This window comes from Eschrichtius robustus, chromosome 9 (assembly GCF_028021215.1).
Source record: "Eschrichtius robustus isolate mEscRob2 chromosome 9, mEscRob2.pri, whole genome shotgun sequence".
Taxonomy (NCBI): Eukaryota; Metazoa; Chordata; class Mammalia; order Artiodactyla; family Eschrichtiidae; genus Eschrichtius; species Eschrichtius robustus.
The window spans coordinates 27,977,688-28,001,722 of NC_090832.1; the positions used below are offsets into that span (position 1 = coordinate 27,977,688).

General features: G+C 38.7%; 1 protein-coding gene across 1 annotated transcript in view; it reads right to left on the reverse strand.

The window, feature by feature from the left end:
• Positions 1–9,041, reverse strand: part of PDE7B (phosphodiesterase 7B) — a 222,620-nt gene extending 213,579 nt beyond the window's left edge. Inside the window, exon 1 of the mRNA XM_068551340.1 lies at positions 8,960–9,041. Within this exon, the coding sequence (XP_068407441.1) occupies positions 8,960–9,041 (82 nt within the window). The remainder of the gene's footprint in view (positions 1–8,959) is intronic.
• Between the last annotated feature and the right edge of the window lie 14,994 nt (positions 9,042–24,035).

A 24,035-nucleotide genomic window follows, 5' to 3' on the forward strand; every position in this document is an offset into this window, starting at 1 on the left:
AATACTCTCCACTGCGAGTAGGTGGGGGAAAACACATCTCTATCTGTTCTCTATCTACTTAGCTATATTTCCTACATTCACTCCACTGTAAAGTCCTATAATCCTCTCTCAAAGTCCGCTGACTCTCACACCTTCTGTCCTCCCTGACATTGGCTTAGTTCAGGCACAGACTCATCATTTCTTTCCCAATTATTGCTGCAGTTCCTTAAGCTGGTTTCTTTCTTCAGTCTTGTCCTCCTCCAGTGCATTCTCTATTCTGACCAGGTGATCCCTCTAAAAACTGTATTTCACATTGTAGCTCCCCTGCTTAAACAACCCTAAATGGTCTTTACCCTGTTATAAGACCCCTTATAATCTGCCCCACCTTCCCCTCCACACTGATTACCTTATCATTTCTTTCCTCTTATTCTGTTCTCCAGGTATAATGACTTCCAGTTTCTCTGACTGGTCACATTAAGCATCCTGTACCTGCTGCTCCTGTTACCTAGAATTGCCAAAGCCTTTCACAGCAGGCTGCCCCTTTCCAGCCTCACAGGGCTGTGAGCTGCTTCTCTTTGACACTCAGCTCCTTATCACCACTTGCACAGACCTGTCCTGACACCCTTCTCCCTCCCATAACACCCTGGCCCATCCTTATTATGGTTTCTCATGCTATGTTGTCATTGCCTGTGCCGTTGTCCGTGCCCCACTGGATTGGGAGCTTCTTGAGGGTAGGAACCAGAAGTTCAATGTCTTCGCATCCCTACACTGGCACACATTATGTACCTATAAATGTTGGTTGATTGAATAATTTTTTTTGAAGTGTAGCTTTGTGCGAAGGATGATAGGTCTCATTTTCTCTTCCTTCAGACTGAAAATGAAGCTAATACAAGACCAGCACATTTATATTTTTGGGGTTTGATAACTTCAGTTCTGATAGTTTGACCTTTGCTTGTGTTGTTGTTCTGCAGCTAGCTCTTATCTGAGTTCTGGTTTTCAGCTGCAAACAAAAGTGTGGTGTTTGGTTGCTGTGGAAATGCTGCCACATTCCACGGAAAACAACTGTGAAACTAGCAAACTTATTTTCCTTATGCAAGACAACATTGATTTCCAAATAAAAATTTTTGAAAGGCAGCAAGAGAATGTAAAAGCCTTTTAAATGATAAACCTCAGGGTGAAATAATACTTTGTATATTCTTGTAAATATAGAGAAGACGAAATAATAATCCTTCTGTTTTCTTAACCCAGTGCTCCAGCTGCAGAATAAAGGGTGGTGACAGGGATTCTACCTAGCTCACTATTACATCAACTTTCAGAGTGACACTAGTAGAGGGGTAGGCACAGAGTAGTGCTCAAGAAATAACTGATAATCACCTGTATTCTTAGGATATGTTCTAATTGTCTATTTGTAGAGAACTATGTATTTCTCATCCTGTAACCCAGAGCAGTATGCTTGGGAAACTCCCACTTAGTTCAATTAGGAGCTGACCCATTCCTTGGCTGAGTTAGCAGAGGGTTTTAAATGCTATACCCATCAGTCTTTGGCACATCTGGGCCATGCTTTACAGACAATTGTGCTGTTTTGACAAATGCATCAGCATGTATCTCTTCAGCAAATATTAAGCTCTAGTGAGGGGCTAGGTGGCTGGACCCTCTTCCAGATGCTGGACTCTTAGCAGTAAATAAATTAAGTCCTTGTTTTCATGATATTTACATTTACATTCTGTATATATGGGTGTGTGGTGCAGTGAGACTGGGAGAGAGTGATGAATAAACAAACGAATATAAAATACATCATTTGGTGATGAGTGCGTTGAAAAGTAAAACAAGGCCGGGCCCTGGGTGAGAGATGAGGATAATGCCGTCTCTGCCCTCCCTTGGGAATGTCCAGGTTCCAATTTGTTCTCTTTTAGAGTTAGAAAATATCGTCCTTGGACACGCATATAGGAGTGAAATGATGTACTCACATGATAAGAATGAAGTGCTTCGTAAGTGTAAGACAAAATTAATTGGTGGGAATGTAAATTGATACAGCCACTATGGAGAACAGAATGGAGGTTCCTTAAAAAACTAAAAATAGAACTACCATGTGACCTAGCAATCCCATTCCTGGGCATACACCTGGAGAAAACCATAATTCCAAAAGATACATGCACCCCAATGTTCATTGCAGCACTATTTACAATAGCCAGGACATGGAAGCAAACTAAATGGCCATCAACAGAGGAATGGATAAGAAGATGTGGTACATATATACAATGGAGTATTACTCAGCCATAAGAAGGAACGAAATTGTGCCATTTGCAGAGAAGTGGATGGAACTAGAGAGTGTAATACAGAATGAAGTAGTCAGAAAAAGAAAAACAAATATCATGTATTAACGCATATATCTGGAATCTAGAAAAATGATACAGATGAACCTATCTGCAAAGCAGAAATAAAGACACGGACATAGGGAGCAAACATATGGACACCAAGGGGGGAAAGGGGGCGGTGGGATGAATTGGGAGATTGGGATTGACATATATACACTACTATGTATAAAATAGATAACTAATGAGAACCTACTGTACAGCACAGGGAACTCTACTCAATGCTCTGTGGTGATCTAAATGGGAAGGAAATCCAAAAAGGAGGGGATATATGTATACGTATAGCTGATTCACTTTGCTGTACAGCAGAAACTAACACAACATTGTAAAGCAACTATACTCCAATAAAAACTTTAAAAAATTAATTCAAATTCCCAAGGCATTTTTATCTCAGTAAATCAAAGTTAAGCAACTTGAAAGCTTTTGTCTTTGAACATAGACCTTCACTTTTATAAAGTTAAGTGCACATAAAATAGTTCTTACAATAATCTTTCTTTAATAACCTATGATGATAATATGCTTATTTCTAGATTGCAAACATGTACTTGAAAATATCTATTCACTTGAAGCAAACTGAAACAGTTTAATATTGAAAGTATATCAAAGCTGTCAGTGTGCATAAAAAATACTACTAATATTAAATTAAATATAAGAACTTAGAACATTTTAGTTATTAGTATCAATAAAATGATATTTATATTTCTAGGACTTCTAACAGTTTACTGAATGCTTTAATATTTGTTGTGTTATTTGATCCTCAACAAACCTCATAAGGTAGATAATAATATTATTATTATTACTTATTCCATTTTAGGGAGGAATAGACTGAGATCTATAACTCTTAAGTGACTTTCCTATGACCACACAGTTTTTAGCTGGTCCAGATCTTTAAATGCCCTGTTCTTTCCACTATGCCACCAAAGTAGTGACCTACTTTGATAACATATTATTTTGCCTTAAAACAGACTGTGTATTAATTTCTAAGAAAAAATGTATAGACCTCAAAATTGTCCACATACAAAAATCACAGGCAGATGCCAGTGATAAGAGTAAAATTTTAAAATAAAAAAATCTCCCAATTTTATTAGATGAAAAAGTTCCAAAAAGTGAAAAAATATCAAATTTTTTCCAGTATAAAAGATGACAATATTGTACTTCTTAAATAAAATACTATGATATCTGACATCAAAGAGAAAAGATAAAAGTAATATTCATTAAAATAATCAAGCCTAGAATTCAGGCCATCAGTTTCCAATATACATTGGGTTAAAATTATTTAATTTCACAAGTATTTGGTGAACAGCTGTACTCAATACTGCCCCACAGAAACTAGTTTATAGAATATTCTATAATACCCTCTGTCTAAATTAAAAAATGCTCTCTAACTGACTAAATAAAAGAGACCAGAACGCTCTTTCGTTTGGTACTTCTGTCCTTTTTATAGCCAGTGGTAACAGTCAAACTGTCTACAATAAGGCCTCAAATTCCTTTCCAATTTGTCCTTTTATACTCCTTGTGGCCTGAAACACTTACTTCCTTCTCCACTCCTCAGTTTTCCTGTATTTGGGCTTTTAAAAATGGTCATGTATCTACCTAGAATGCTGCCCCTTTCTTGGTCTTTGCATATCAATCCACGTGTCTTCCTATCCCAATTGTACGCACTCTTTTCATCTTCTGAAGTTCCAACACACTTTATTTCTTTTCTATCATTTGTCACTCTCAAGCTAGCATTGCAGATTTTGGGGTTTGGGGCTTGAATCTCTGCCTGGAATGTAAACTCTCTGAGTGCAGGGCCTGTGCTCCACTGGTCTTTGCATTCCCAGTGCCTAGCATAGTACCTTGCATATAGTAGATGCTCAATGAATATCCTTTGAATGAATATTAGATGATGCCTTTGAGGTATGACAAAATTTTGAAGAACATATTTAATATTTTTTAAAATTGCTCTCACATTTGCATAGTTTTGTCTTTTTAATTGCTTTTCTAAACACTGTTAATGTCATCAATAAATAATTTACTATTTGTTTATTATTGTTTATCATCAATTTGCTTATTTTCAGTTGTTTATTATTTATTTATTAATTTATTGATGCATAAACCATATCTAGGGCATCATAGCAGGCAACGTCTCCTCACAGAACATCACATTCTGTATTACCAGGACAACCCCTGGGCTGGAAGGGACAGACATTTTTATTACCACTTTGCAGAAAAACTATAAATTGAAGTCTGAAAGATGAAGCAACTTCTGAAAGTACACAGTTAATTTTTCAGAGGTTGGACTACAAAGCAAGTCTCTCTGTGCTCATGTTAAATGTTAATAAAATATTGATCTTATGGTATTCTATTTCTTTGAAAACTGATGATCTCTTGAAATGATTTACAAAAAATTTCAACCAGAAACCTGACAATATGAACACCCCTTTCTAAGCCATGGCAGATAAGAAAGTACGACCTTCCATTCTAATGATATGACACCAATCAGCATAAAAGGAATCACACATGAAACAAAAGCAGGGCCACTGAAAATTTCAAATTGTAAAATTACAAGGGAAAGAAGGGCACCAAGTCTGATCAGGAACTCTTTTTAGAAAGTTTCTTTCCCCAGGATTTAGCATTTCCCAGATAGAAGTTAGCAAATGAACTAAGTGAATTAACATCGATCATTTTATGTAGTTTCTTTAAATACTCTTGGCTCTTTGTACCTAGCAGTTTCATTATACTTTGAAAAATAAAATACTTTTAGGAACTGGCCACACCTCATACGTTAATTGTGTAATGAGAGATAATTTCTCTCCCACTTCCTTCTTCCCTTGGTTATCAATTCATTACACCTAATTAAGGTACACATCTTACTATACAGTTGTGCACCCTTTGATATAGTTCTGTAAACTCTGAGGTCTGTATTAACTTGAGAGAAATCTTACGGCTAAATTGAGAAAAAGGAGGGGGATGGGAGTTAGCAGTTTTGAACTCCTTAAGGGTGAAGGAAAGAAGAAAGCAGCATTTATTACAATTTGGTACTTAACATTGTCTACATTTTACCCCTCTGACAGAATTTTAAGGAATAAATAGTAAATACTCAGTGTAGCCAGCTCTGCAGTACATATTTATTTACCTTCATATCTAACACGAACTATTCCCCTGAACATAGAAATGATTGCCTGTAAGGCCCACATATGACAATAGTTTGCTCTCACTTAAAATTGCTTTGAATTCAGTACTTCAGATGAATTTTACACTTATGTCTCATTGAATGTAATGAGCCAGAAGTATGAGTTTAATGAGGATGACTTGTTCATGGATGTCATGAGGTAAACAACTCAAAGCATAAAAATTGTATTTTTCAGAAAGATCTGAGGAGACACCGGTGGGATAGAAGAAAACTGCAAATGGTGTGCCTGGCTAGTGACCCTCTTCCCTATTCCATCTCAAATGTGCTGAAGCACAGCTGGGGTCCAGGCAGGGGCCCCAAACCTGATGTGTGTGTGGGTAGAGAGGGAATGCCGGAGGGGGTGAGCCGAGAACTTGACACTTCAAAGCTCTGAATGTCTTAGGTTGGCTTCCATTAGGGATCTCAATATTGGGGTGGCATAAAGATCAGAGTGAAGTTCTGGAAATGCAGACTTTATATATTTGGTTTTCTTGTTTCAAAATTTTGATTTATTCATAAAAAGGTTATAATGTGATCTGCAAGAACACCAACTACATTCATGACTTAGAAACACTTAGAAAACTTAACAGTCCCTTTAAACAGCAGAGACTCCTTATCCTTTACTGTTGAAGATATAAAGTTTTCTCAAGAAATGCTTCGGGAAGTCATAAGGGCACGATCACAGGTTCCTCTCAAAGGAAGCAACAAACTAACTCAGATAAGACCTCAGACAGTGGTAAAGTGGAGCTTTGTTATTTTTGTGTTATGTAGATGCCCCTTCTTGATAAAATATAAGATGTGGTCTCAGTTTTAGTGAGTTACATGTTCACACCTTGAGTTTTTCTTGTTTCTTTTAAGGGAATAAATTATTCAACTTCTTTCTTCACTATCTTGCACACTATTGCTGTGAAATGGTAGCCCTTGGCTTCAGGTGGACACATGCTAATGGCGGATTGATCCATCTGTATTGATACCCATAACAGTTTTATTTTGGTATTCTCTTTCATCTAAGATTTCAAAGGACTTTGTAAATGTTTCAGTTAAATTTTGTAGGAATCCTCTTAAAAACATAAGCAGGAAAAAGTCTAAGCCTTCTTAGGTGTAAGCTCCTTGAGGGCATAATTTTCATTATCGGAGTAACTCCAGCTCACTAGACGTAGTAATATCTTCAACAGTCAATAAATATTTACCATCTACTTTAAAGGCAAAATGTACAAGTGTTCTTCCTATTCCATCTTTAATTATCCCATGCCCTTAAACTAATAAAAACTTCCATTATCATGGTTCCTTTATATTATTTAGTTCTATATCCCTAAGAAAATAGAAATCTAATAAACGAATGAAACCCACAAGCTTAATAATACACTGCTATTGCCAAAGATATCCATATTTTGAAAGAGAGGCTATGTCTTAATTTACTTATAATAAATGATCTAACTATGTAAGGTACTCAGGATGGACTTCATCTGTGACATATTTAAGTACTCAGTTAATTGTAAATCTTATGACAGTGGTAGTAATAGAAAGCTGATTTATATAAACATTCTTCTCATTTTGGGAATTTGTGTAAGTTGGCAGATTCACTGGGGGAATGCATTTGGTGGCCAGGAGTGTCTTCTGGTTAGGGTTATAAACCACACCATATTATCCAGAAGAGATGGAAAGATGATTGACTTTAAGTGAATTCAAGTCTATAGGCAGTAGTAGACAGTCTATTGCTGTCCTTGTCCTAGCTATAAACTAATCAAGCAACTCACATGAGAGCTAGTACAAGGAAAAATTCATCAAAATAAGTTATGTGTTCATGTGCTTAAAGTCATTATAAATTAAAACTGATTCATGTTAGTAGATCATGTAAAAGGTATAATCAAATCATATTTTAGTGGGATTAAGGTCCTATAGTATTCGATCATTTGCCACAAATTTCTTTCTGTAAAATGAGGATTATAATAGCACCAAACCATATTGCTATTGTGAAAGTTAAATGAGTGAGTTGATGAATAGATCTGATGTGGTGATGAGATGGTTTCCCAAATCCAAAGTTGGGACATATGGCTGGACAAAGGAATTTTTTCTGCTTCCATCTCTCTCGCTCTCTCTCTCTCTGTGGTTTGTACCCTGCACTGTTAGCATTCTGAGGCATTTTCGTGGCTAAGGGAAGGGAATACTGGACATTTGAAATGGATTTATGGATGCTATGCTATGTTCATTGTTCATGTGCTTCCAGTAGAATGTTCATTTTCCAGTGGATATGTTACTATATAGCCCCATCTTAATTAAAATAAAAACATATAAGAACTGCATCAGAAAGGTTTAAAACACTAGCACACGAAAATAAGAAAGATCAGAAGACCAGGAAAATACAGTGTTTGTGTTTGGTTTCTGTTTTTGGTTTGTTTTTAGGTCATGAGCAACTTTTGATTTTTTATTACTTGATTATCTTGAATTATAAATTACCAAGACGTTCCGCTGCCTCTATCTTGCTGTCTGCTTTTGAGCCATCTTACCAATAACCTAGGCTGCCAACATATGAGGTAGCCAGAGAAAATGGAAGGAGCTAAAATGAATAATTTTTTTCTTTGCTTATGAGTATGGTTCAAAGTTGGAATGGATTAGGGTGAAATTTTGGTGAAAGTCAAATTTAAGGATTATTTTTATTTATTCATGCTACTGTTTTGTTCTATTACTATAATTACTTAATTAAAAGTTCATTGAACGTAGTTTAGTGGCTCAAATAAGATCTAAACACTAGACCTAAATTTTTACAGATTAGAAACTTTCATATCATGATTTGCCTCATTCCTCATTTTGAGGTTAAGTGCATCACTTATATTCTCTGTACTAGTTTTCTATTCTATAAAATGAGGAAAATAATATCAACTTCATCTTTTAACAGAATATTATATATTAAAGAGTTTGTGAAAGGCACTGATGATATATCATCCCACAAGAACAAATGATTAGTCATTATGATGCTGCAATTTTTATTACAAATGCAGTACGGGTAACTGTTGTGCTGACTTCAGTTTAGTTCAAACGTATATTCCTCCCAGGCATTGTAAGTAAGGGCTTTGTGCTGTGGTGTAAATACTTAATAGTTTACTTGCCTAGCATACGATCTCTAGTTTAGGAATTACAATGTGATTCTTCTTACTTTTTCATCACAGTTGCCTGAATACAAAGCACCCAATACTATGTTATGTTGATGATCCAGGAAAAAATTTGAAAGACTCAGAAGCATGGTTCCTGACTTACTGACAGTTATTAAAATCAAACCCTTTCTTTATCATCAAGTGTTCCACATATAAATGTGTTATAGCTGTCTATAAACCTATAAAAGAGCCTATTAGCCTCTCCAATATGGAACAAGAGACAATCAGTAAGGCAACAGAACAACAGTAAGCCCACATGACATCAGCATGCTTAATAGATTTTAAATGAGAAGCCTTCTTACCTAGCATGCAAACACATTTGACATTCTGATCAGGGTTTTCAAACAAGATTTCGCCACACCTCTGAAACAGAAAGAAAGTCATCATTATTTTAAGATTTCCTATCAGGTTTCCCAAGGCAACATGTCCATGCAACCTGACATCACCATGACATTATTCTGCTCTTCATGTTTTCTTTAGTTGCCTGAGTCTAGGGACTTATGTCATGAGCAGAGACTTTCCTCGTAGTAAAATATTTGAGAGGTAAATTGGGGACAGACTGTTCCCGCATGCCTCATGCCCCTGCCTCAAGCTGACTCTGCGTGCTCCTATGAGGGGTCATGGCCAGAGACGCACCCAGTGTCCAACAGTTTCTATTTTGATGGAAGATACACAGTCTATTAGATCTAGTAATCTGAGGTTAATCACTCTCAAAATTGGCTCTTATTCAGTACTGAAATTATCCTAAGCTACCTACTCTGCAATCAAGCAGACATTTTCAAGTACAAACCTAGGTGGCCTACACTTAACTCTCTGAACTTGGGAACTCTGAACTCTCTGCACAAATAAGGAAATGATGAAAAAGTGGCACTCATAATCCTTTTCCAGAAGCATCGACTCATGGAAATATCAACTTTCTTATCTACATCTCAGTTTTAACTTGCTTGTTAAAATTTTTGTACAGGGCAAACTCCAGAGATACAATCAGTTATTTAAGAATAGACCACATTTATGTATATGACTGACAAATGGTTAGTACCTGAATGTATAAGTAAATCCTCCAAATCAGTAAGAAAATAACAAATAATCCAATGGAAAAGTGGATAAAGGACATAAGCAATTCATGGAAGAGGAAATCTGAATGGTCATTAACAGAGAGGATATATTCAACCATACTAATAATCAGGAACCAGGAAATAAAAGATAAAATGAAGCCTATTTTGAGCCCATTGATTTGGCAAAACTTAGAAACCTGGCACAAACAAGTTTATCAAAAATGTAAAGAAATGGATCTTCTCACACACTGTGGGTTGGAGTATAAAATGATGGAACCATTTTGGAGAAAAACTGGCAAAATCTTACTAGATTTCTACTTATTATGTACTAGATTTCATTCTTACTAAGTTGAAATGTGCATACGCTATGACATAGCAAGTCATTTTCTAGACTGATAACTAGAGAAACTTTACTGTTCAGCTACAAAACAGATAAATGTTATTCATACATTGGAGTGCTACATGGCAGTTAAAAGTGAAAATGGGAGGAACACTCCCAAACTCATTCTATGAGGTCACCACCACGCTGATACCAAAACCAGACAAAGATGTCACAAAAAAAGGAATCTACAGACCAATATCACTGATGAACACAGATGCAAAAATCCTCAACAAAATACTAGCAAACAGAATCCAACAGCACATTAAAAGGATCATACACCATGATCAAGTGGGGTTTATCCCAGGAATGCAAGGATTCTTCAATATATGCAAATCAATCAATGTGATACACCATATTAACAAATTGAAGGAGAAAAAACATATGATCATCTCAATAGATGCAGAGAAAGCTTTTGACAAAATTCAACACCCATTTATGATAAAAACCCTCCAGAAAGTAGGCATTGAGGGAACTTACCTCAACATAATAAAGGCCATATATGACAAACCCACAGCCAACATGGTGAAAAACTGAAACCATTTCCACTAAGATCAGGAACAAGACAAGGTTGCCCACTCTCACCGCTATTATTCAACATAGTTTTGGAAGTGTTAGCCACAGCAATCAGAGAAGAAAAAGAAATAAAAGGAATACAAATCGGAAAAGAAGAAGTAAAGCTGTCACTGTTTGCAGATGACATGATACTCTACATAGAGAATCCTAAAGATGCTACCAGAAAACTACTAGAGCTAATCAATGAATTGGGTAAAGTAGCAGGATACAAATTAATGCACAGACATCTCTTGCATTCCTATACACTAATGATGAAAAATCTGAAAGTGAAATTGAGAAAACACTCCCATTTACCATTGCAACAAAAAGAATAAAATACCTAGGAATAAACCTACCTAAGGAGACAAAAGACCCGTATGCAGAAAATTATAAGACACTGATGAAAGAAATTAAAGATGATAAAAATAGATGGAGAGATATACCATGTTCTTGGACTGGAAGAATCAACATTGTGAAAATGACTCTACTACCCAAAGCAATCTACAGATTCAATGCAATCCCTATCAAACTACCAATGGCATTTTTCACAGAACTAGAACAAAAAATTTCACAATTTGTATGGAAATACAAAAGACCCCGAATAGCCAAAGCAATCTTGAGAAAGAAAAACGGAGCTGGAGGAATCAGGCTCCCAGACTTCAGACTATACTACAAAGCTACAGTAATCAAGACAGTATGGTACTGGCACAAAAACAGAAATATAGATCAATGGAACAGGATAGAAAGCCCAGAGATAAACCCACGCACATATGGTCACCTTATCTTTGATAAAGGCGGCAAGCATATACAGTGGAGAAAAGACAGCCCCTTCAATAAGTGATGCCGGGAAAACTGGACAGGTACATGTAAAAGAATGAAATTAGAACACTCCCTAACACCATACACAAAAATAAACTCAAAATGGATTAAAGACCTAAATGTAAGGCCAGACACTATCAAACTCTTAGAGGAAAACATAGGCAGAACACTCTATGACATAAATCACAGCAAGATCCTTTTAGACCCACCTCCTAGAGAAATGGAAATAAAAACAAAAATAAACAAATGGGACCTAATGAAACCTAAAAGCGTTTGCACAGCAAAGGAAACCATAAACAAGACGAAAAGACAACCCTCAGAATGGGAGAAAAGATTTGCCAATGAAGCAACTGACAAAGGATTCATCTCCAAAGTTTACAAGCAGCTCATGCAGCTCAATATCAAGAAAACAAACAACCGAATCCAAAAATGGGCAGAAAACCTAAATAGACATTTTTCCAAAGAAGATATACAGATTGCCAACAAACACATGAAAGAATGCTCAACATCATTAATCATTAGAGAAATGCAAATCAAAACTACAATGTGATATCATCTCACACCGGTCAGAAGGGCCATCATCAAAAAATCTACAAACAATAAATGCTGGAGAGGGTGTGGAGAAAAGGGAATTCTCTTGCACTGTTGGTGGGCATGTAAATTGATACAGCCACTATGGAGAACAGTATGGAGGTTCCTTAAAATACTAAAAATAGAACTACCATACGACCCAGCAATCCCACTACTGGGCATACACCCTGAGAAAACCATAATTCAAAAAGAGTCATGTACCACAATGTTCATTGCAGCTCTATTTACAATAGCCAGGACATGGAAGCAACCTAAGTGTCCATCAATAGATGAATGGATAAAGAAGATGTGGCACATATATACAATGGAATATTACTCAGCCATAAAAAGGAACGAAATTGAGTTATTTGTAGTGAGGTGGATGGACCTAGAGTCTGTCATACAGAGTGAAGTAAGTCAGAAAGAGAAAAACAAATGCTGTATGCTAACACATATATATGGAATCTTAAAAAAAAAAAAAAAAGGTCATGAAGAACCTAGTGGCAAGATGGGAATAAAGACACAGACCTAGTAGAAAATGGACTTGAGGACATGGGGAGGGGGAAGGGTAAGCTGGGACAAAGTGAGACAGTGGTAGTGTATATATGGACATATATACACTACCAAATGTAAAATAGATAGCTAGTGGGAAGCAGTTGCATAGTACAGGGAGATCAGCTCGGTGCTTTGTGACCAGCTAGAAGGGTGGGATAGGGAGGGAGACGCAAGAGGGAAGAGATATGGGGATATATGTATATGTATAACTGATTCACTTCGTTATAAAGCAGAAACTAACACACCATTGTAAAGCAATTATACTCCAATAAAAACGTTAAAAAAAAAAAATAAAAGTGAAAATGAATTAGGGCTACATATAGTGTAAAAACATGTTATATGTATAATATACACATATAAATGTATAATATTCAAATTGTATAATATTTAAATCTTATAAAATATATAATGTTCAAATCATGTATAATATATAATTTTCAAATCATATAAAACATATATAATGTTTAGGGACTTCCCCGGTGGCGCAGTGTTTAAGAATCCACCTATCAATGCGGGGAACACGGGTTCGATCCCTGGTCCGGGAAGACCCCACATGCCACGGAGCAACTAAGCCCGTGCGCCACAATTACTGAGCCTGTGCTCTAGAGCCCGGAAGCCACAACTACTGTGTCCGTGTACCACAACTACTGAAGCCCATGTGCCTAGAGCCCGTGCTCCGCAACAAGAAAAGCCACTGCAATGAGAAGCCCGTGCACAGCAATGAAGATCCAACGCAGCCAAAAATAAAATAAATAAAATTAATTAATTAAAAAACCCAAACATATATAATGTTTATATCATGTAAAAGTATGATGCTAGGCAAAAAAAACCTGTCTCCATTTTTTAATGGAGTTGAAAATATCTAAAAATCGCACATGTTATTTATGGATACATTAATTTACAGAAAAAGCATAAAAACAGGCAATGAATAAGGAACATCAAATTCAGGCTAGGGGGAAGATATACAGAGTAATGAAATGTTGGAGGGCATACAGGGGTTATCAACTTTTTCTATAATGATTTGTTCCTTAAATTATTCTCTGTTTTCTATGCTTGAAATATTTCATAATAGGAAAGAACTGTCCCCATTTGCAACATTGTGAATATAAAAATGGCCCTTCATATTCTGCCTCTCTACACCTGTCTCCCATGGGCTTATGGATCTCATTTAGTACCAGGCTGTACTTGTTTTTACAATTCATTTCCTTGTCCTTAGAAAGACTGAGGATATCTACTTTGGTCCATTTTCCTCTTTCTTTCACTGTTCACAACTTGGTTAATTCCACTCCCGTCAATCTTTATTGTACCTACACTTAAAATATTATAAGACAAAGTAATTTCTGGGGAAAACAATTCCCAGATGAAAGAATTCATATTCTTCACACCTAATGATGCATCCTCCTGGTACACAGAGGCACAGGTTGAGAGGAGAAAGGATGACCCAACTACATTCAAATCAACCCATTTTCTGGGATGACCTACACTGTGCACAGAGATGGACAGCTGGTTCAGGACCATGAAAAGGAAGCAAGCTGCTGGCTTGTTGGACTCCCTTTGGCAGGTCAAGAGAATGGACTGTGGAGGAGGAAGGCTGGGTGCACCCGAAGGTTGCAAAAGTGCATTGAATACTAAACAGAAAGTACATATCATGAACTTTTTCCCTGGCTACTCTGCTGAACTAAATATCATGTGATATTTATCATGCTATTTAATCTCTTCAGACTTCATTTCTCTGTAAATAACATGGGGATGCTAATATATGCCACAAAGTCAGATCGGAGAGCAAATGTGAGGATTAATGATCCGTGGAGTCTGATCTGACTGTTGTTGTTTTGTTTGTGTTTTGGCAGAGTTTAAACCCTTTCCAATTGCTAAGATCCATTTCCTGTATTACCTGCTTTTTAAAGTGGTATTTTTTTTATGACCTGAGTTAATAATTATTTTTAATTGAAAGATCAGATGTTTCTAAAGTGTTTTCAGCTTCTTGGTAAAACAAAGTGCTAGGAAGCTCTATCAGTCCATATTCTGGGTCCTACAGGGAAATAACTCTGGAGTGATTACTTGCCCTTTGTTAAGGATGAAAGCCCACGCATGTGCTAGGATGGAAGAGCTTTCCTTTTTTAATTGCAGGGGCTTGCAGTGGATGGTGGCTAACTTCCCACAGCTACCCAAGTACCCAAGTCCAAGGGCATCCATACATATACCCCCTCTAGATGCAGGTGGTGTGGGTGTGGGTGTTCCATGGGGGTCTTGCTCCCTTTCCTGGACGCTAACAAATCCAGGAGAAGTTTGTAAAATTCCCGTGAAACTTGCATTCCTTAAAAGCCATGGCCTGCCTGGGTTCAGTGACCATACAAGCTAATGACCAAGCAGCAACAGTGGGTGCGGTGGCCCTTCCAGTGATCACAAGACAGTCCTTTTCCTTGTCTTCACCTCCCTGGCTATCTGGGAAATGGCTGAGGCACCTCTAACTAATTCTGTAATTGCCCTGCTTTGTAAAGTTACCTGATGATGGTACCAGATTTTAAAGCAATGCCCAGAAGGGAATCTGATTGTTCTCAGTTCTCAGGACTTGAAAGAAACCAGATTTTTTCCAGTGCTTTTTCTCATTGATGCCAGTGTTTACAGGGCCTTTGCTGCCAGGTTCCTGCTTGCTGTGCAACCCAGGGTGATGACCCAGTTTAGGAGATTAATTGGGCTAAGCCACAGGCTTCAAGTCTCAGAAAACCACAGGATCTGCCGTGGGGGAAGGTCCCATGCCTTCTTGGGTTCTCAGGGCTGCAGCCCTCTTCTCTTGCTGCTCTTCCTGGTCATGCATGCTGGGACTCCCCAACCCAGCACCTTGCTGCTGGATGACCCTGACTTTGATCCGGTTCTGATTACCAGGCTTCTGCCTGATTCTCAGAATCCCATCTCTCCAAAGAATCTCCATCTTTGTTTTGTCTTCTATGCCTAAAATAATGAGACCACCTTGCCTTGCTTGTTTCCATCACTCCCAGATAGCAACGCCCCTAAATAACGACATGGTTACTGAAATCCCCATCCAAGGGGCTGGAGCCCTGCTAGCGACACAGAGTCTCCTGGCACACACTCTCCTCCCATAGCACAAAGGCTATGCTACATATGAACTCAGGTGTGTAATGCCTATTTTCCTCATAGACCATGAAGAATCAAACCACTTTCATTGTTAGCATTTTTAACATGTCTCATTATTATAACCCTTGTGCCTTATATATACCAGACCCTTAATATATATTTGTGAACTAGCTAAAATATCTTTAGCCCATACTGTGGGCTAAGCATTGTTCTCTGGGCTAAGCTATGCATCTACCATCTTGTTCTCTGATCATACCCTTTTAAGAGAGTAGAAAATTGAGGCACAGAGAGTACTACTCACTATAGAATACACCCCGCGCCCCCCGCCCCCCCTCCCCACAATGAGTGAGAGAATGAAAGCTGACAGCTTACTTAACGCTTGACCAGATTCCCAATACTGGCTACTGCAGGCTTCGATATTGCCTTGGCCAAGTACACCAGGTCTATTTACACCCCCTTCTCTCACTCATTAGTCACTGCTGTTTGCACGAGTTGCCACCTATTAGAACATAGGCTTTGGATTAGACCGACCCAAGTTCAAATCCTGTTGCTTCATGCACGTACTTACTATACCGTCATGGGCAATTTATTTAGTTTTGTTAAACTTGCTCTCTCATCTGTAAAGTAAGGTAATATTATCTACATCATAGTATCATTGCAAGTTTAGTTTTAAATTATGAGCAGGAATGTACCGATTTAAATTACTGTAGATGAGATTATAATACAAAAATATGAATTAATAAATTGAACTCATTCATTATAATTTTATTTTAATACCCATATTATTATTTAAGATTAAAAATGAAGAAATACTTCTAATTTTAAAAGTCAGAATATTTCACAAGTTAGTTGCTAATTTTATTTACTAAGAATTTTCTATATTAAATCTAAAATTTACCTTTTAGTCAGGAAGAACAAGATGGATGTTATAAAATACTGCATCAATTCTAGTACATTAAAAATTTATATCAAAAATACTTAATTTTCATTAGTTTAATCATGTGTTCCAGCAAAATGTACAATAAAGTATATTTCTCTTAAGTAGACTGTATATTTTTCATTACTTTCATCATAAAATTAGTTGTGAAAAACTAAGTGTGATTCAAAAAAATCACATTTAAGTACTCATCAAACCTGTTTTCTTAAGGGAAAGTTATATCTGAATTGAAAATAATATTCGAATATTAATAATAGTACCAGATTATACTCTAAAGAAAAAAAATTAAAGACAGTGAAAAGTTTACACATTGTTCAATTAGCAGCACTCCTAACTTTCTTAAACCAGTTAATGTGTTTTTTTGCTTCACACAAGATTTCATACTCTTTTTTCTGAATATTTGTTAGCACTTGAATGTACAGGCATACCTCATTTTACTGTGCGTCACTTTATTGTGTTTTTTACAAACTGGAGGTTTGTGGCAACCCTGTGTCAGGCAAATTTATTGATGTCATTTCCCAACAGCATTTGCTCACTTTGTGTCTCTGTGTCACATTTTGGTAATTCTCACAATATTTCAAACCCTCCACTAGCAAAAAGATTACAACTCACTGAAGGCTCAGGTGATGGTTAGCATTTTTTACAATAAAGTATTTTAAAATTAAGGTATGTACATTGTTTTTAAAGACACAATGTTGTTGCACACTTAATAAATGATAGTATAGTGTAAACCTAACTTTTATATGCACTGGGAAACCAAAAAATTCATGACTCGCTCTATGGCGATATTCACTTTATTGCAGTGGTCTGGAACTGAACCCCTGATATCTCTGAGATATGCCCATGTTGTTCTCTCAGCAGGCCTGCAGAAACTAGTCTTTTCAGCTCAGGTATCTTGATATTTTTGGGTGGGAGGAAACATTAGCAAACAAATAAAACCCAAGACAGAAATCTTTTTGGCTTGGAGGTTTTCTCCAGTATCAGCTGAGGCAATAACTGTTTTCCACAAGCAGGTAATGTTAAATGTTATCAACAAATAATTAATAGGCTGTGATTCTTTGATTATTTCCTTCCCACCCTTATAGCTTTTTTTTTTTTTTTTTTTTTTTTTTTTTTTAAGCAGAAAGGAAATTAGTAAAGGGAATTAGGTGTTTATAAAATCATTGGACGAGCAGGCTATAGGCTGGGCCTCCAGGAATGACTCAGACAAAAATGCAGAATTGATTCGTGAGAGGAGCTGATGGTGGGCCACAACTAGGAAAGTGGACAAACAGAAGGCACCGCTGGAATTGTCGGTCCAAGGTCACATCACCATGGCGGTGACCCAGGGATTAGACAGCTCTGGGCACAATAGCCTCTTGACACCCATGGAGCTAGTGACTGAATGTTGTATGCTACTGCAGATTTCGGAAAAACCCAACATCTCCATGACTGTACTTGGAGCATTCAACCAAACAGAGCAAAAAGAGCCTCTGACGTATGATTAGACCTATTTTAAGAAAAAAAATAAAAAGAAAACTGAGTTTCCTGATCTGAAGAAGCGCTAATCACTTCTGGTGGAAAGGGAAGCCTATCTCATCTGCTCCCAGAAGCAACCGAGACAACCTGGAAGAGGCACGTCCTCAGCACAAGTTACCTTCATTCTACCCTCACTTCCTCTTTAAGTACTTGGATTCTGCAAGTCTGCCATTCAATATAAGAATTTCTCTAGTGAGGTTTTTAGTAAATAAGGCAAATGCCTGTATGCTGATGCATCTGTTTTCTTTGATCATCCCTTACGTGTCTAGCACAATGACTAAAGCATAATGGCACTCCCAATGCTAATTAAATAAATGAATAAATAAATTTTTACTGCAATTCTGTGGGATATACTTGAGATTTGGGATTATCTGGGGTAGCATGAGAGGAGATTTTTTCTGGTTATTTATGTATACACACCACTAAGTGCTGCCATTAGATGCAGCCATGTGATGTGGAGCTGCAAAGGGGTGATGAAGGGGAAACTTGACATTGAGAAGACATCTCAAAACATCTGGGTCACTTCCCATCTCACATTTTCCCCAACAAAGAACTGAATGGTACTAATTAAAGACAGACTCCTGGAAGATCAGCCTGGAGAGAACATGGCTTAGGTCTGCAGATCATAAAAAGATAGGTTCTGTTAAGGGACTGCACTCCCTAAAGTCCAACAGGGCCTGGAAGCTTGGGACTCCATTACTATCTATCAAATGAATGAATGGATGACTGACTCTTCAAAAAGACACCATTCTCAAGTGCCTACTCTATGTAGGCATTATATTGTGAGGATGGCCAAAAAAAAAAAACACGATCAAATGAGATTTAGGCTAGATCCTGTCCTCAGGAAGTTTAGAGCCTGGTCTGAAGTCAGAACAAGAAAGGCTATGGGCATCCTCAATGGTGCGCACCCAACACTGCCTGGGGCTACCAGAAGGCTTCTAAAAAGAGATGACAACAGGAAGAAGTTGGCTGGCAAAAGAGAGGGCTCCTCCTGGCAGAGAGAGCTGGCTGTGCAAAGCCCAGAAGCCCTGTTAGAATCGTTCGGCAGCCTCCCAGGATGGGAGCAAAACTGTGATGGGTCAGGGCGAAGGGCTTAATCAAAGTGGCCGTCACTGGTAGATGGGAGGAAAGTAGAGGATAACAGTGATTCTAAAATATATATACAAATACATATATATTTCTCAGCTGGGATAGTGAGGCTGGGTTTGCTTTTGAAGAGCCAAGATGCTCAATGAATTCTTTTAGCAAAGTGACAAATAATTACAATACTGTGGTACCAGATATCACTCACCAACAGTATTGGCTGCAATCTTTTTGTCCATTTCTACCTCAAAAAAGGTACCAAGCCTGAGGTGTTTTTTAATTCCTTTTTCTTGGATCATATGCCTACGGCCAAAAGAACAACCCCTAACCACCCAGCTGAAACCTCACGAGAGGCCGACTTCTGCTACTGATGGAGCCGTTAGCACCTAGTGTTGATCCCCAGCTCCCAGAGGTGCATCTTCAGAGGCTCCAACTTCACAGTGGCCGAGTCCCTTCTACCCTGTGGGTGGCATAGCCAGGCCTTGATCTCTAAAGACTGTGCAGCCCTTGGCACTCTGGTGCCAGAGGACGGCGGATTTGGACCTGGGGATGATTTCAGCTCAAGCTCATGTTTTCCTTTCTAAGTTTTTCCAGGGAAAGAGCAGATTTCCACCCCATTGCAGGCTGTTAAAACGTCAGACTAACAAGTTTTCAACAATCTGTCAGTGCAGATCTCCAGCAACAACCTGGCACTGTCTTTGAATCGGGGCCTCATCGTCCAACCCAACCTCAGCCAGTCAAAATAAGAGACACACCAGCAGAAGAAAAAAAAGATAATCACCTCGAGCTGAGCAGAAATTCTTCACAAAGCCATTGCTGCCAACAGTCAATAGCAAGTCTGTGGGCTGCCTAACCTGAGGTGACCCATCAGGAAGGGCCATCCCTCATAAACCTCTAATTAGCTATGGTTAGGAGTGACTTGAAAGATATTAATGCTATTGCTATTGGAAAATGAGCCTACCAGCTTTTAACAGCTTTGTTTTCTTCTTCAGTCAAATGTTAGCTCAATGCGTATGCTTTCTATTAGAGAAGTGCCAGCAGCAGCAATCTCCAGAGAGTCTCTCAGCATTTTATTACACACCCCTATTTTTAAATGTTTAAAAACTACTTATTATGAACCAAAACTTGGAAAACCCAATTTCAGCCCAAGAGTAAATTTTTTTTTTTTAAGTTATTAAACTGACATCCAGAATACAGAACTGTGTTTCCTGTCATTTCAGCCCTGGACAGTAGAGGGCACCAGGAAGGCTGTATCTCTAAGATGCAGTTGGACCCCCTCAAGGGAGATCCCGGGATTAGATGGCTCACAGTTTCAGCATCACTGTGTTAGGTTATTTTACGCCCTTCGGTTCCTGCAGACTTTCTCCTCGTACCACTTTTAGTCTTGAATTCCACTGCACACATCAAAATGCACATTGAAAACCACATTTTTCATCGTGCAAAACAGTGGCAATAGCCTCTGGGTAAGCCCAACTTTAGCAGCACCTGTACCTGTGAGGGCTGATGGCATGTGGAATATCACTGGGGTATCTCTCTAATGCACCCAGTTATAGGAACTTAGTGGGGATCTTGGTCTAAGGCACTTTGGGTTTCTGGTATGAACTCTGAGAATTCTCCTCCATCAGACACAAATAACTATGCCACAAATCTTGATAAACAGAGCAAAAATTGTGTCAGAATTTTGCAATATAATTTCATCTTTCATCCTCTCAGAGTCCCAAGTGTTGATAACAAGCTACAGCTAGTTTTCAGTGAGAAAGATAGACACTTCTGTGAAAGCAAACAACTAAAGCCATAACCATTTCACTCTACATAGGGACTTTTGAAAGGTGAGGTCCACAGACACTTTGTGTTAGAGCAAACAGAAAGCAGTACAGAGAGAGGACAGATTGGTACATATAGTGGAAAGCACTTAGAATATCTGGATTCAAATCCCAACCCTATCCCTCACTAGCTGTGTGATCTTAGGCATGTCTTATCTTTTTGAACCTCCTTGTAGAAAAGAGAGAGTAACATTGCTCAGCCTTCTACTGAAATAATGTAATATGTGCGAAAGCATCTTGTGTACTCTGAAACCCATCATGGGGCCTGGTATGTTCAGTGTTTTGTGGAATTTCTTCCACAAAACAGGTGGAAGTAGGAGAGGGCCATTTGGTGGTACTGTGTACAAGAGAGAGAACACGGGATTTTATGAGGGGAAAATGTTTGCTCCTACCATAATGGAGAGCACTGGTCCTTCAGAGGGTAACCTGCAAAACCAGAGGTCTAGAGAACAGAGGTCCATGGGGCAGGAGAGAAGCAGTAAGCTTGGGTTGGGTAAGAGTAGCAGCCTTTGAGAAAGTATTTGAGAAAAAGAGAGGAAGCAAAGTCTAGTGTGAGGTGCAGATCTGAAAGAATGCAGGAAAAGCAAGAGGGCCTGTGTGAGGATTTGCACATTGGACAGGGCAGCTCCAGTACCATAAACAAACACTGTTAATCTGGGAGGAATCTGGGAGACCATTGTGGCCAACTAAGTCACTTTATAGATGCAGCAAACAAACAAGTCCCTGTGGGGTCAGGTGACTTTCCACTCCAAGGTCTTATGATGATCAGAGTATGGGCTCTTGAGTTCAAATCAAGACTTCAGTATTTACTAGATGCATCACCTTGGGCAAGTTACTCAGTAATTCTTTGCCTCAATTTCCTCATATGTAAGATGGAGATAACACTACTGCCTACATCCTGGGTTCATCACGAGGATCAAATGAGGATTAATATAAACACCTAGAATAGTGTCTGGTAGAAATAAGTACCCAATAAATTATTATTTTTAAGAGTATACAATTATTTAGAAGCAGAGAAGCCATGAAAACCATAGCTTTTGCAACTGCCATTCAGTGATGTTCCATGTTACCTCCTTATTTTGGACATTGAGCCACTGCCCTGGGCTCAGGCCCTCTGAAGCATGCATAAAGGGACAGAAGCCAGCAGTATCTGTTAGACGGGAGTGCCCAACAAATATTTATTTAATGAATGAACGGGAAATCAGAGGGCAAAGAGCAGACTGAAAACTGGACCAATCCTTACTAGACAACTATCTCCAGTTCCTGCAAGGGAAGTGTTTGAAGGTCTAAAGTCAGGTCTCATTTTTTTTTACTGAATATTTCATTCAAAATATCCATTCAGCAAAACTTCACTGGGGGCTTTCCAATTCAGTAAAGATGCTGACATATCTGTAATTAGCTGCTTATGCTGAACTTATTTATTAAGTTCAGTAGAACCTATCTCTATTCTGATTACATTATTTTCAAATAATTCTTGTGAGTGTCTGAAGTCCTAATTAAGGAGGAGTAAGCAGACTTTTTGTGTAGTGGAGCTGTTGACTGTAGGAGGTTCCTATAGACCATTTGGTTACTGGACTAATGCCCAGGGACTATCTAGCCCTGCCCGATGCACCCTTATTCTTGGCATCAAGGAAGAAGGGAGAACCCAAATAAGTTTGGGAAAGTGGAGATTTCTCATAGGTGATCAGGTACACTGGCTACATCCTGATGGGTGTGGAAGAGCTTCTGAATAGTGTACTCCGATTGGATAGGGGAGAGAGGAACTTGTTATTAATCAAGTCCTCAGTGGGCGGGGGGAGGTGTTGAAGATCATGAGATAAGCTGGAAGGGTGTCTCTTCTAGGTACCATAAACTGTAGGTGCAAAAGCCTAAAGGCGATTGAAGAATTGAAGGAAGCTAAGAATGGCTAGAAGGAGATGTTCAGAGAATCAGGAGAACTGGGGAGTGGAGAGACAGGAGGCGGGGGAAGTTGGCAGGGACTTCATCATGCACGGCCCTGTGGGACTCCATTTAGTGATTGGACAGCAGCCTGGATTCTGCAGACCCTGGATCTGAAAGAAGTCACTGCAGGTCATGAGCCATCTGTTCAAGGCAGTAGAGAAATCCCAACAGTGTTTAGAAAGCTTTTGTAACAGGAATGCACGTTTGCTGACCAGCGTTGCTCTTCACGACTCTTGGCAGTACCCTTCGGTGGCAAGAGAGTTCTGCTACGCGAGTGAAGCACCATCTTATAATTGAGTGTTTAATGACATTATCCCTATTATCCCTAATACTTCTGGCACTCAACGAAGGCAGGGAATTCCACAGAACTGCTCACCCATTCTCACTCTGCAGTATTACCTCACACAGGGTGTTTGCAATCAGATAGATTTCTCTAGATTTAGTGTATTCCATATGACCCTTACGAAGGGCAGATCATGGAAATGAGACTGTGACTTGCTATATTTCCGAGTCTGGCAAGCATATAGTATGGAGACCAGGGCCTTTCAACTCATGAGTATGGTGAGGGCTGGGAAGGCACGGAAAGGGGTGATTAGCAGTCAAGACCCTGGATGCCAGGAGGTAGAGGAACTAGGCGCCTGGAGCGAAAGTCCTTCCCTAACACTTGAAAAGAAATCTCCTCAGAAACGACTGGGAAAGCATGCTGTACTTCAAGAAAATCGTTCCTTTATTTGACTGTCACCTTCAGAGTGAAATTGAACCAGAACAGGACTCCACGTTCCTGCCCTTCAGGCCGACGCAACGTGCAGCAATGCCCCCCTCTGTCCTCCCGCTGCCCCTGGAAGGCTGACGCTGAGCGCCTGGAACAACAGCCTTTTTGTCTGACCTGTGTGCTGCCAACAATATGTACTCACAATGGCTCAACTCCAGCCATCTGGTCGAAGGGTCCAAGCTTTAGACATTGTTTTTCTTGATTTACACTGCAACTTCCAAGCTACTTTATATGACCCTATAGACAGCAAAACCTTAATAGATAATATCAACAGT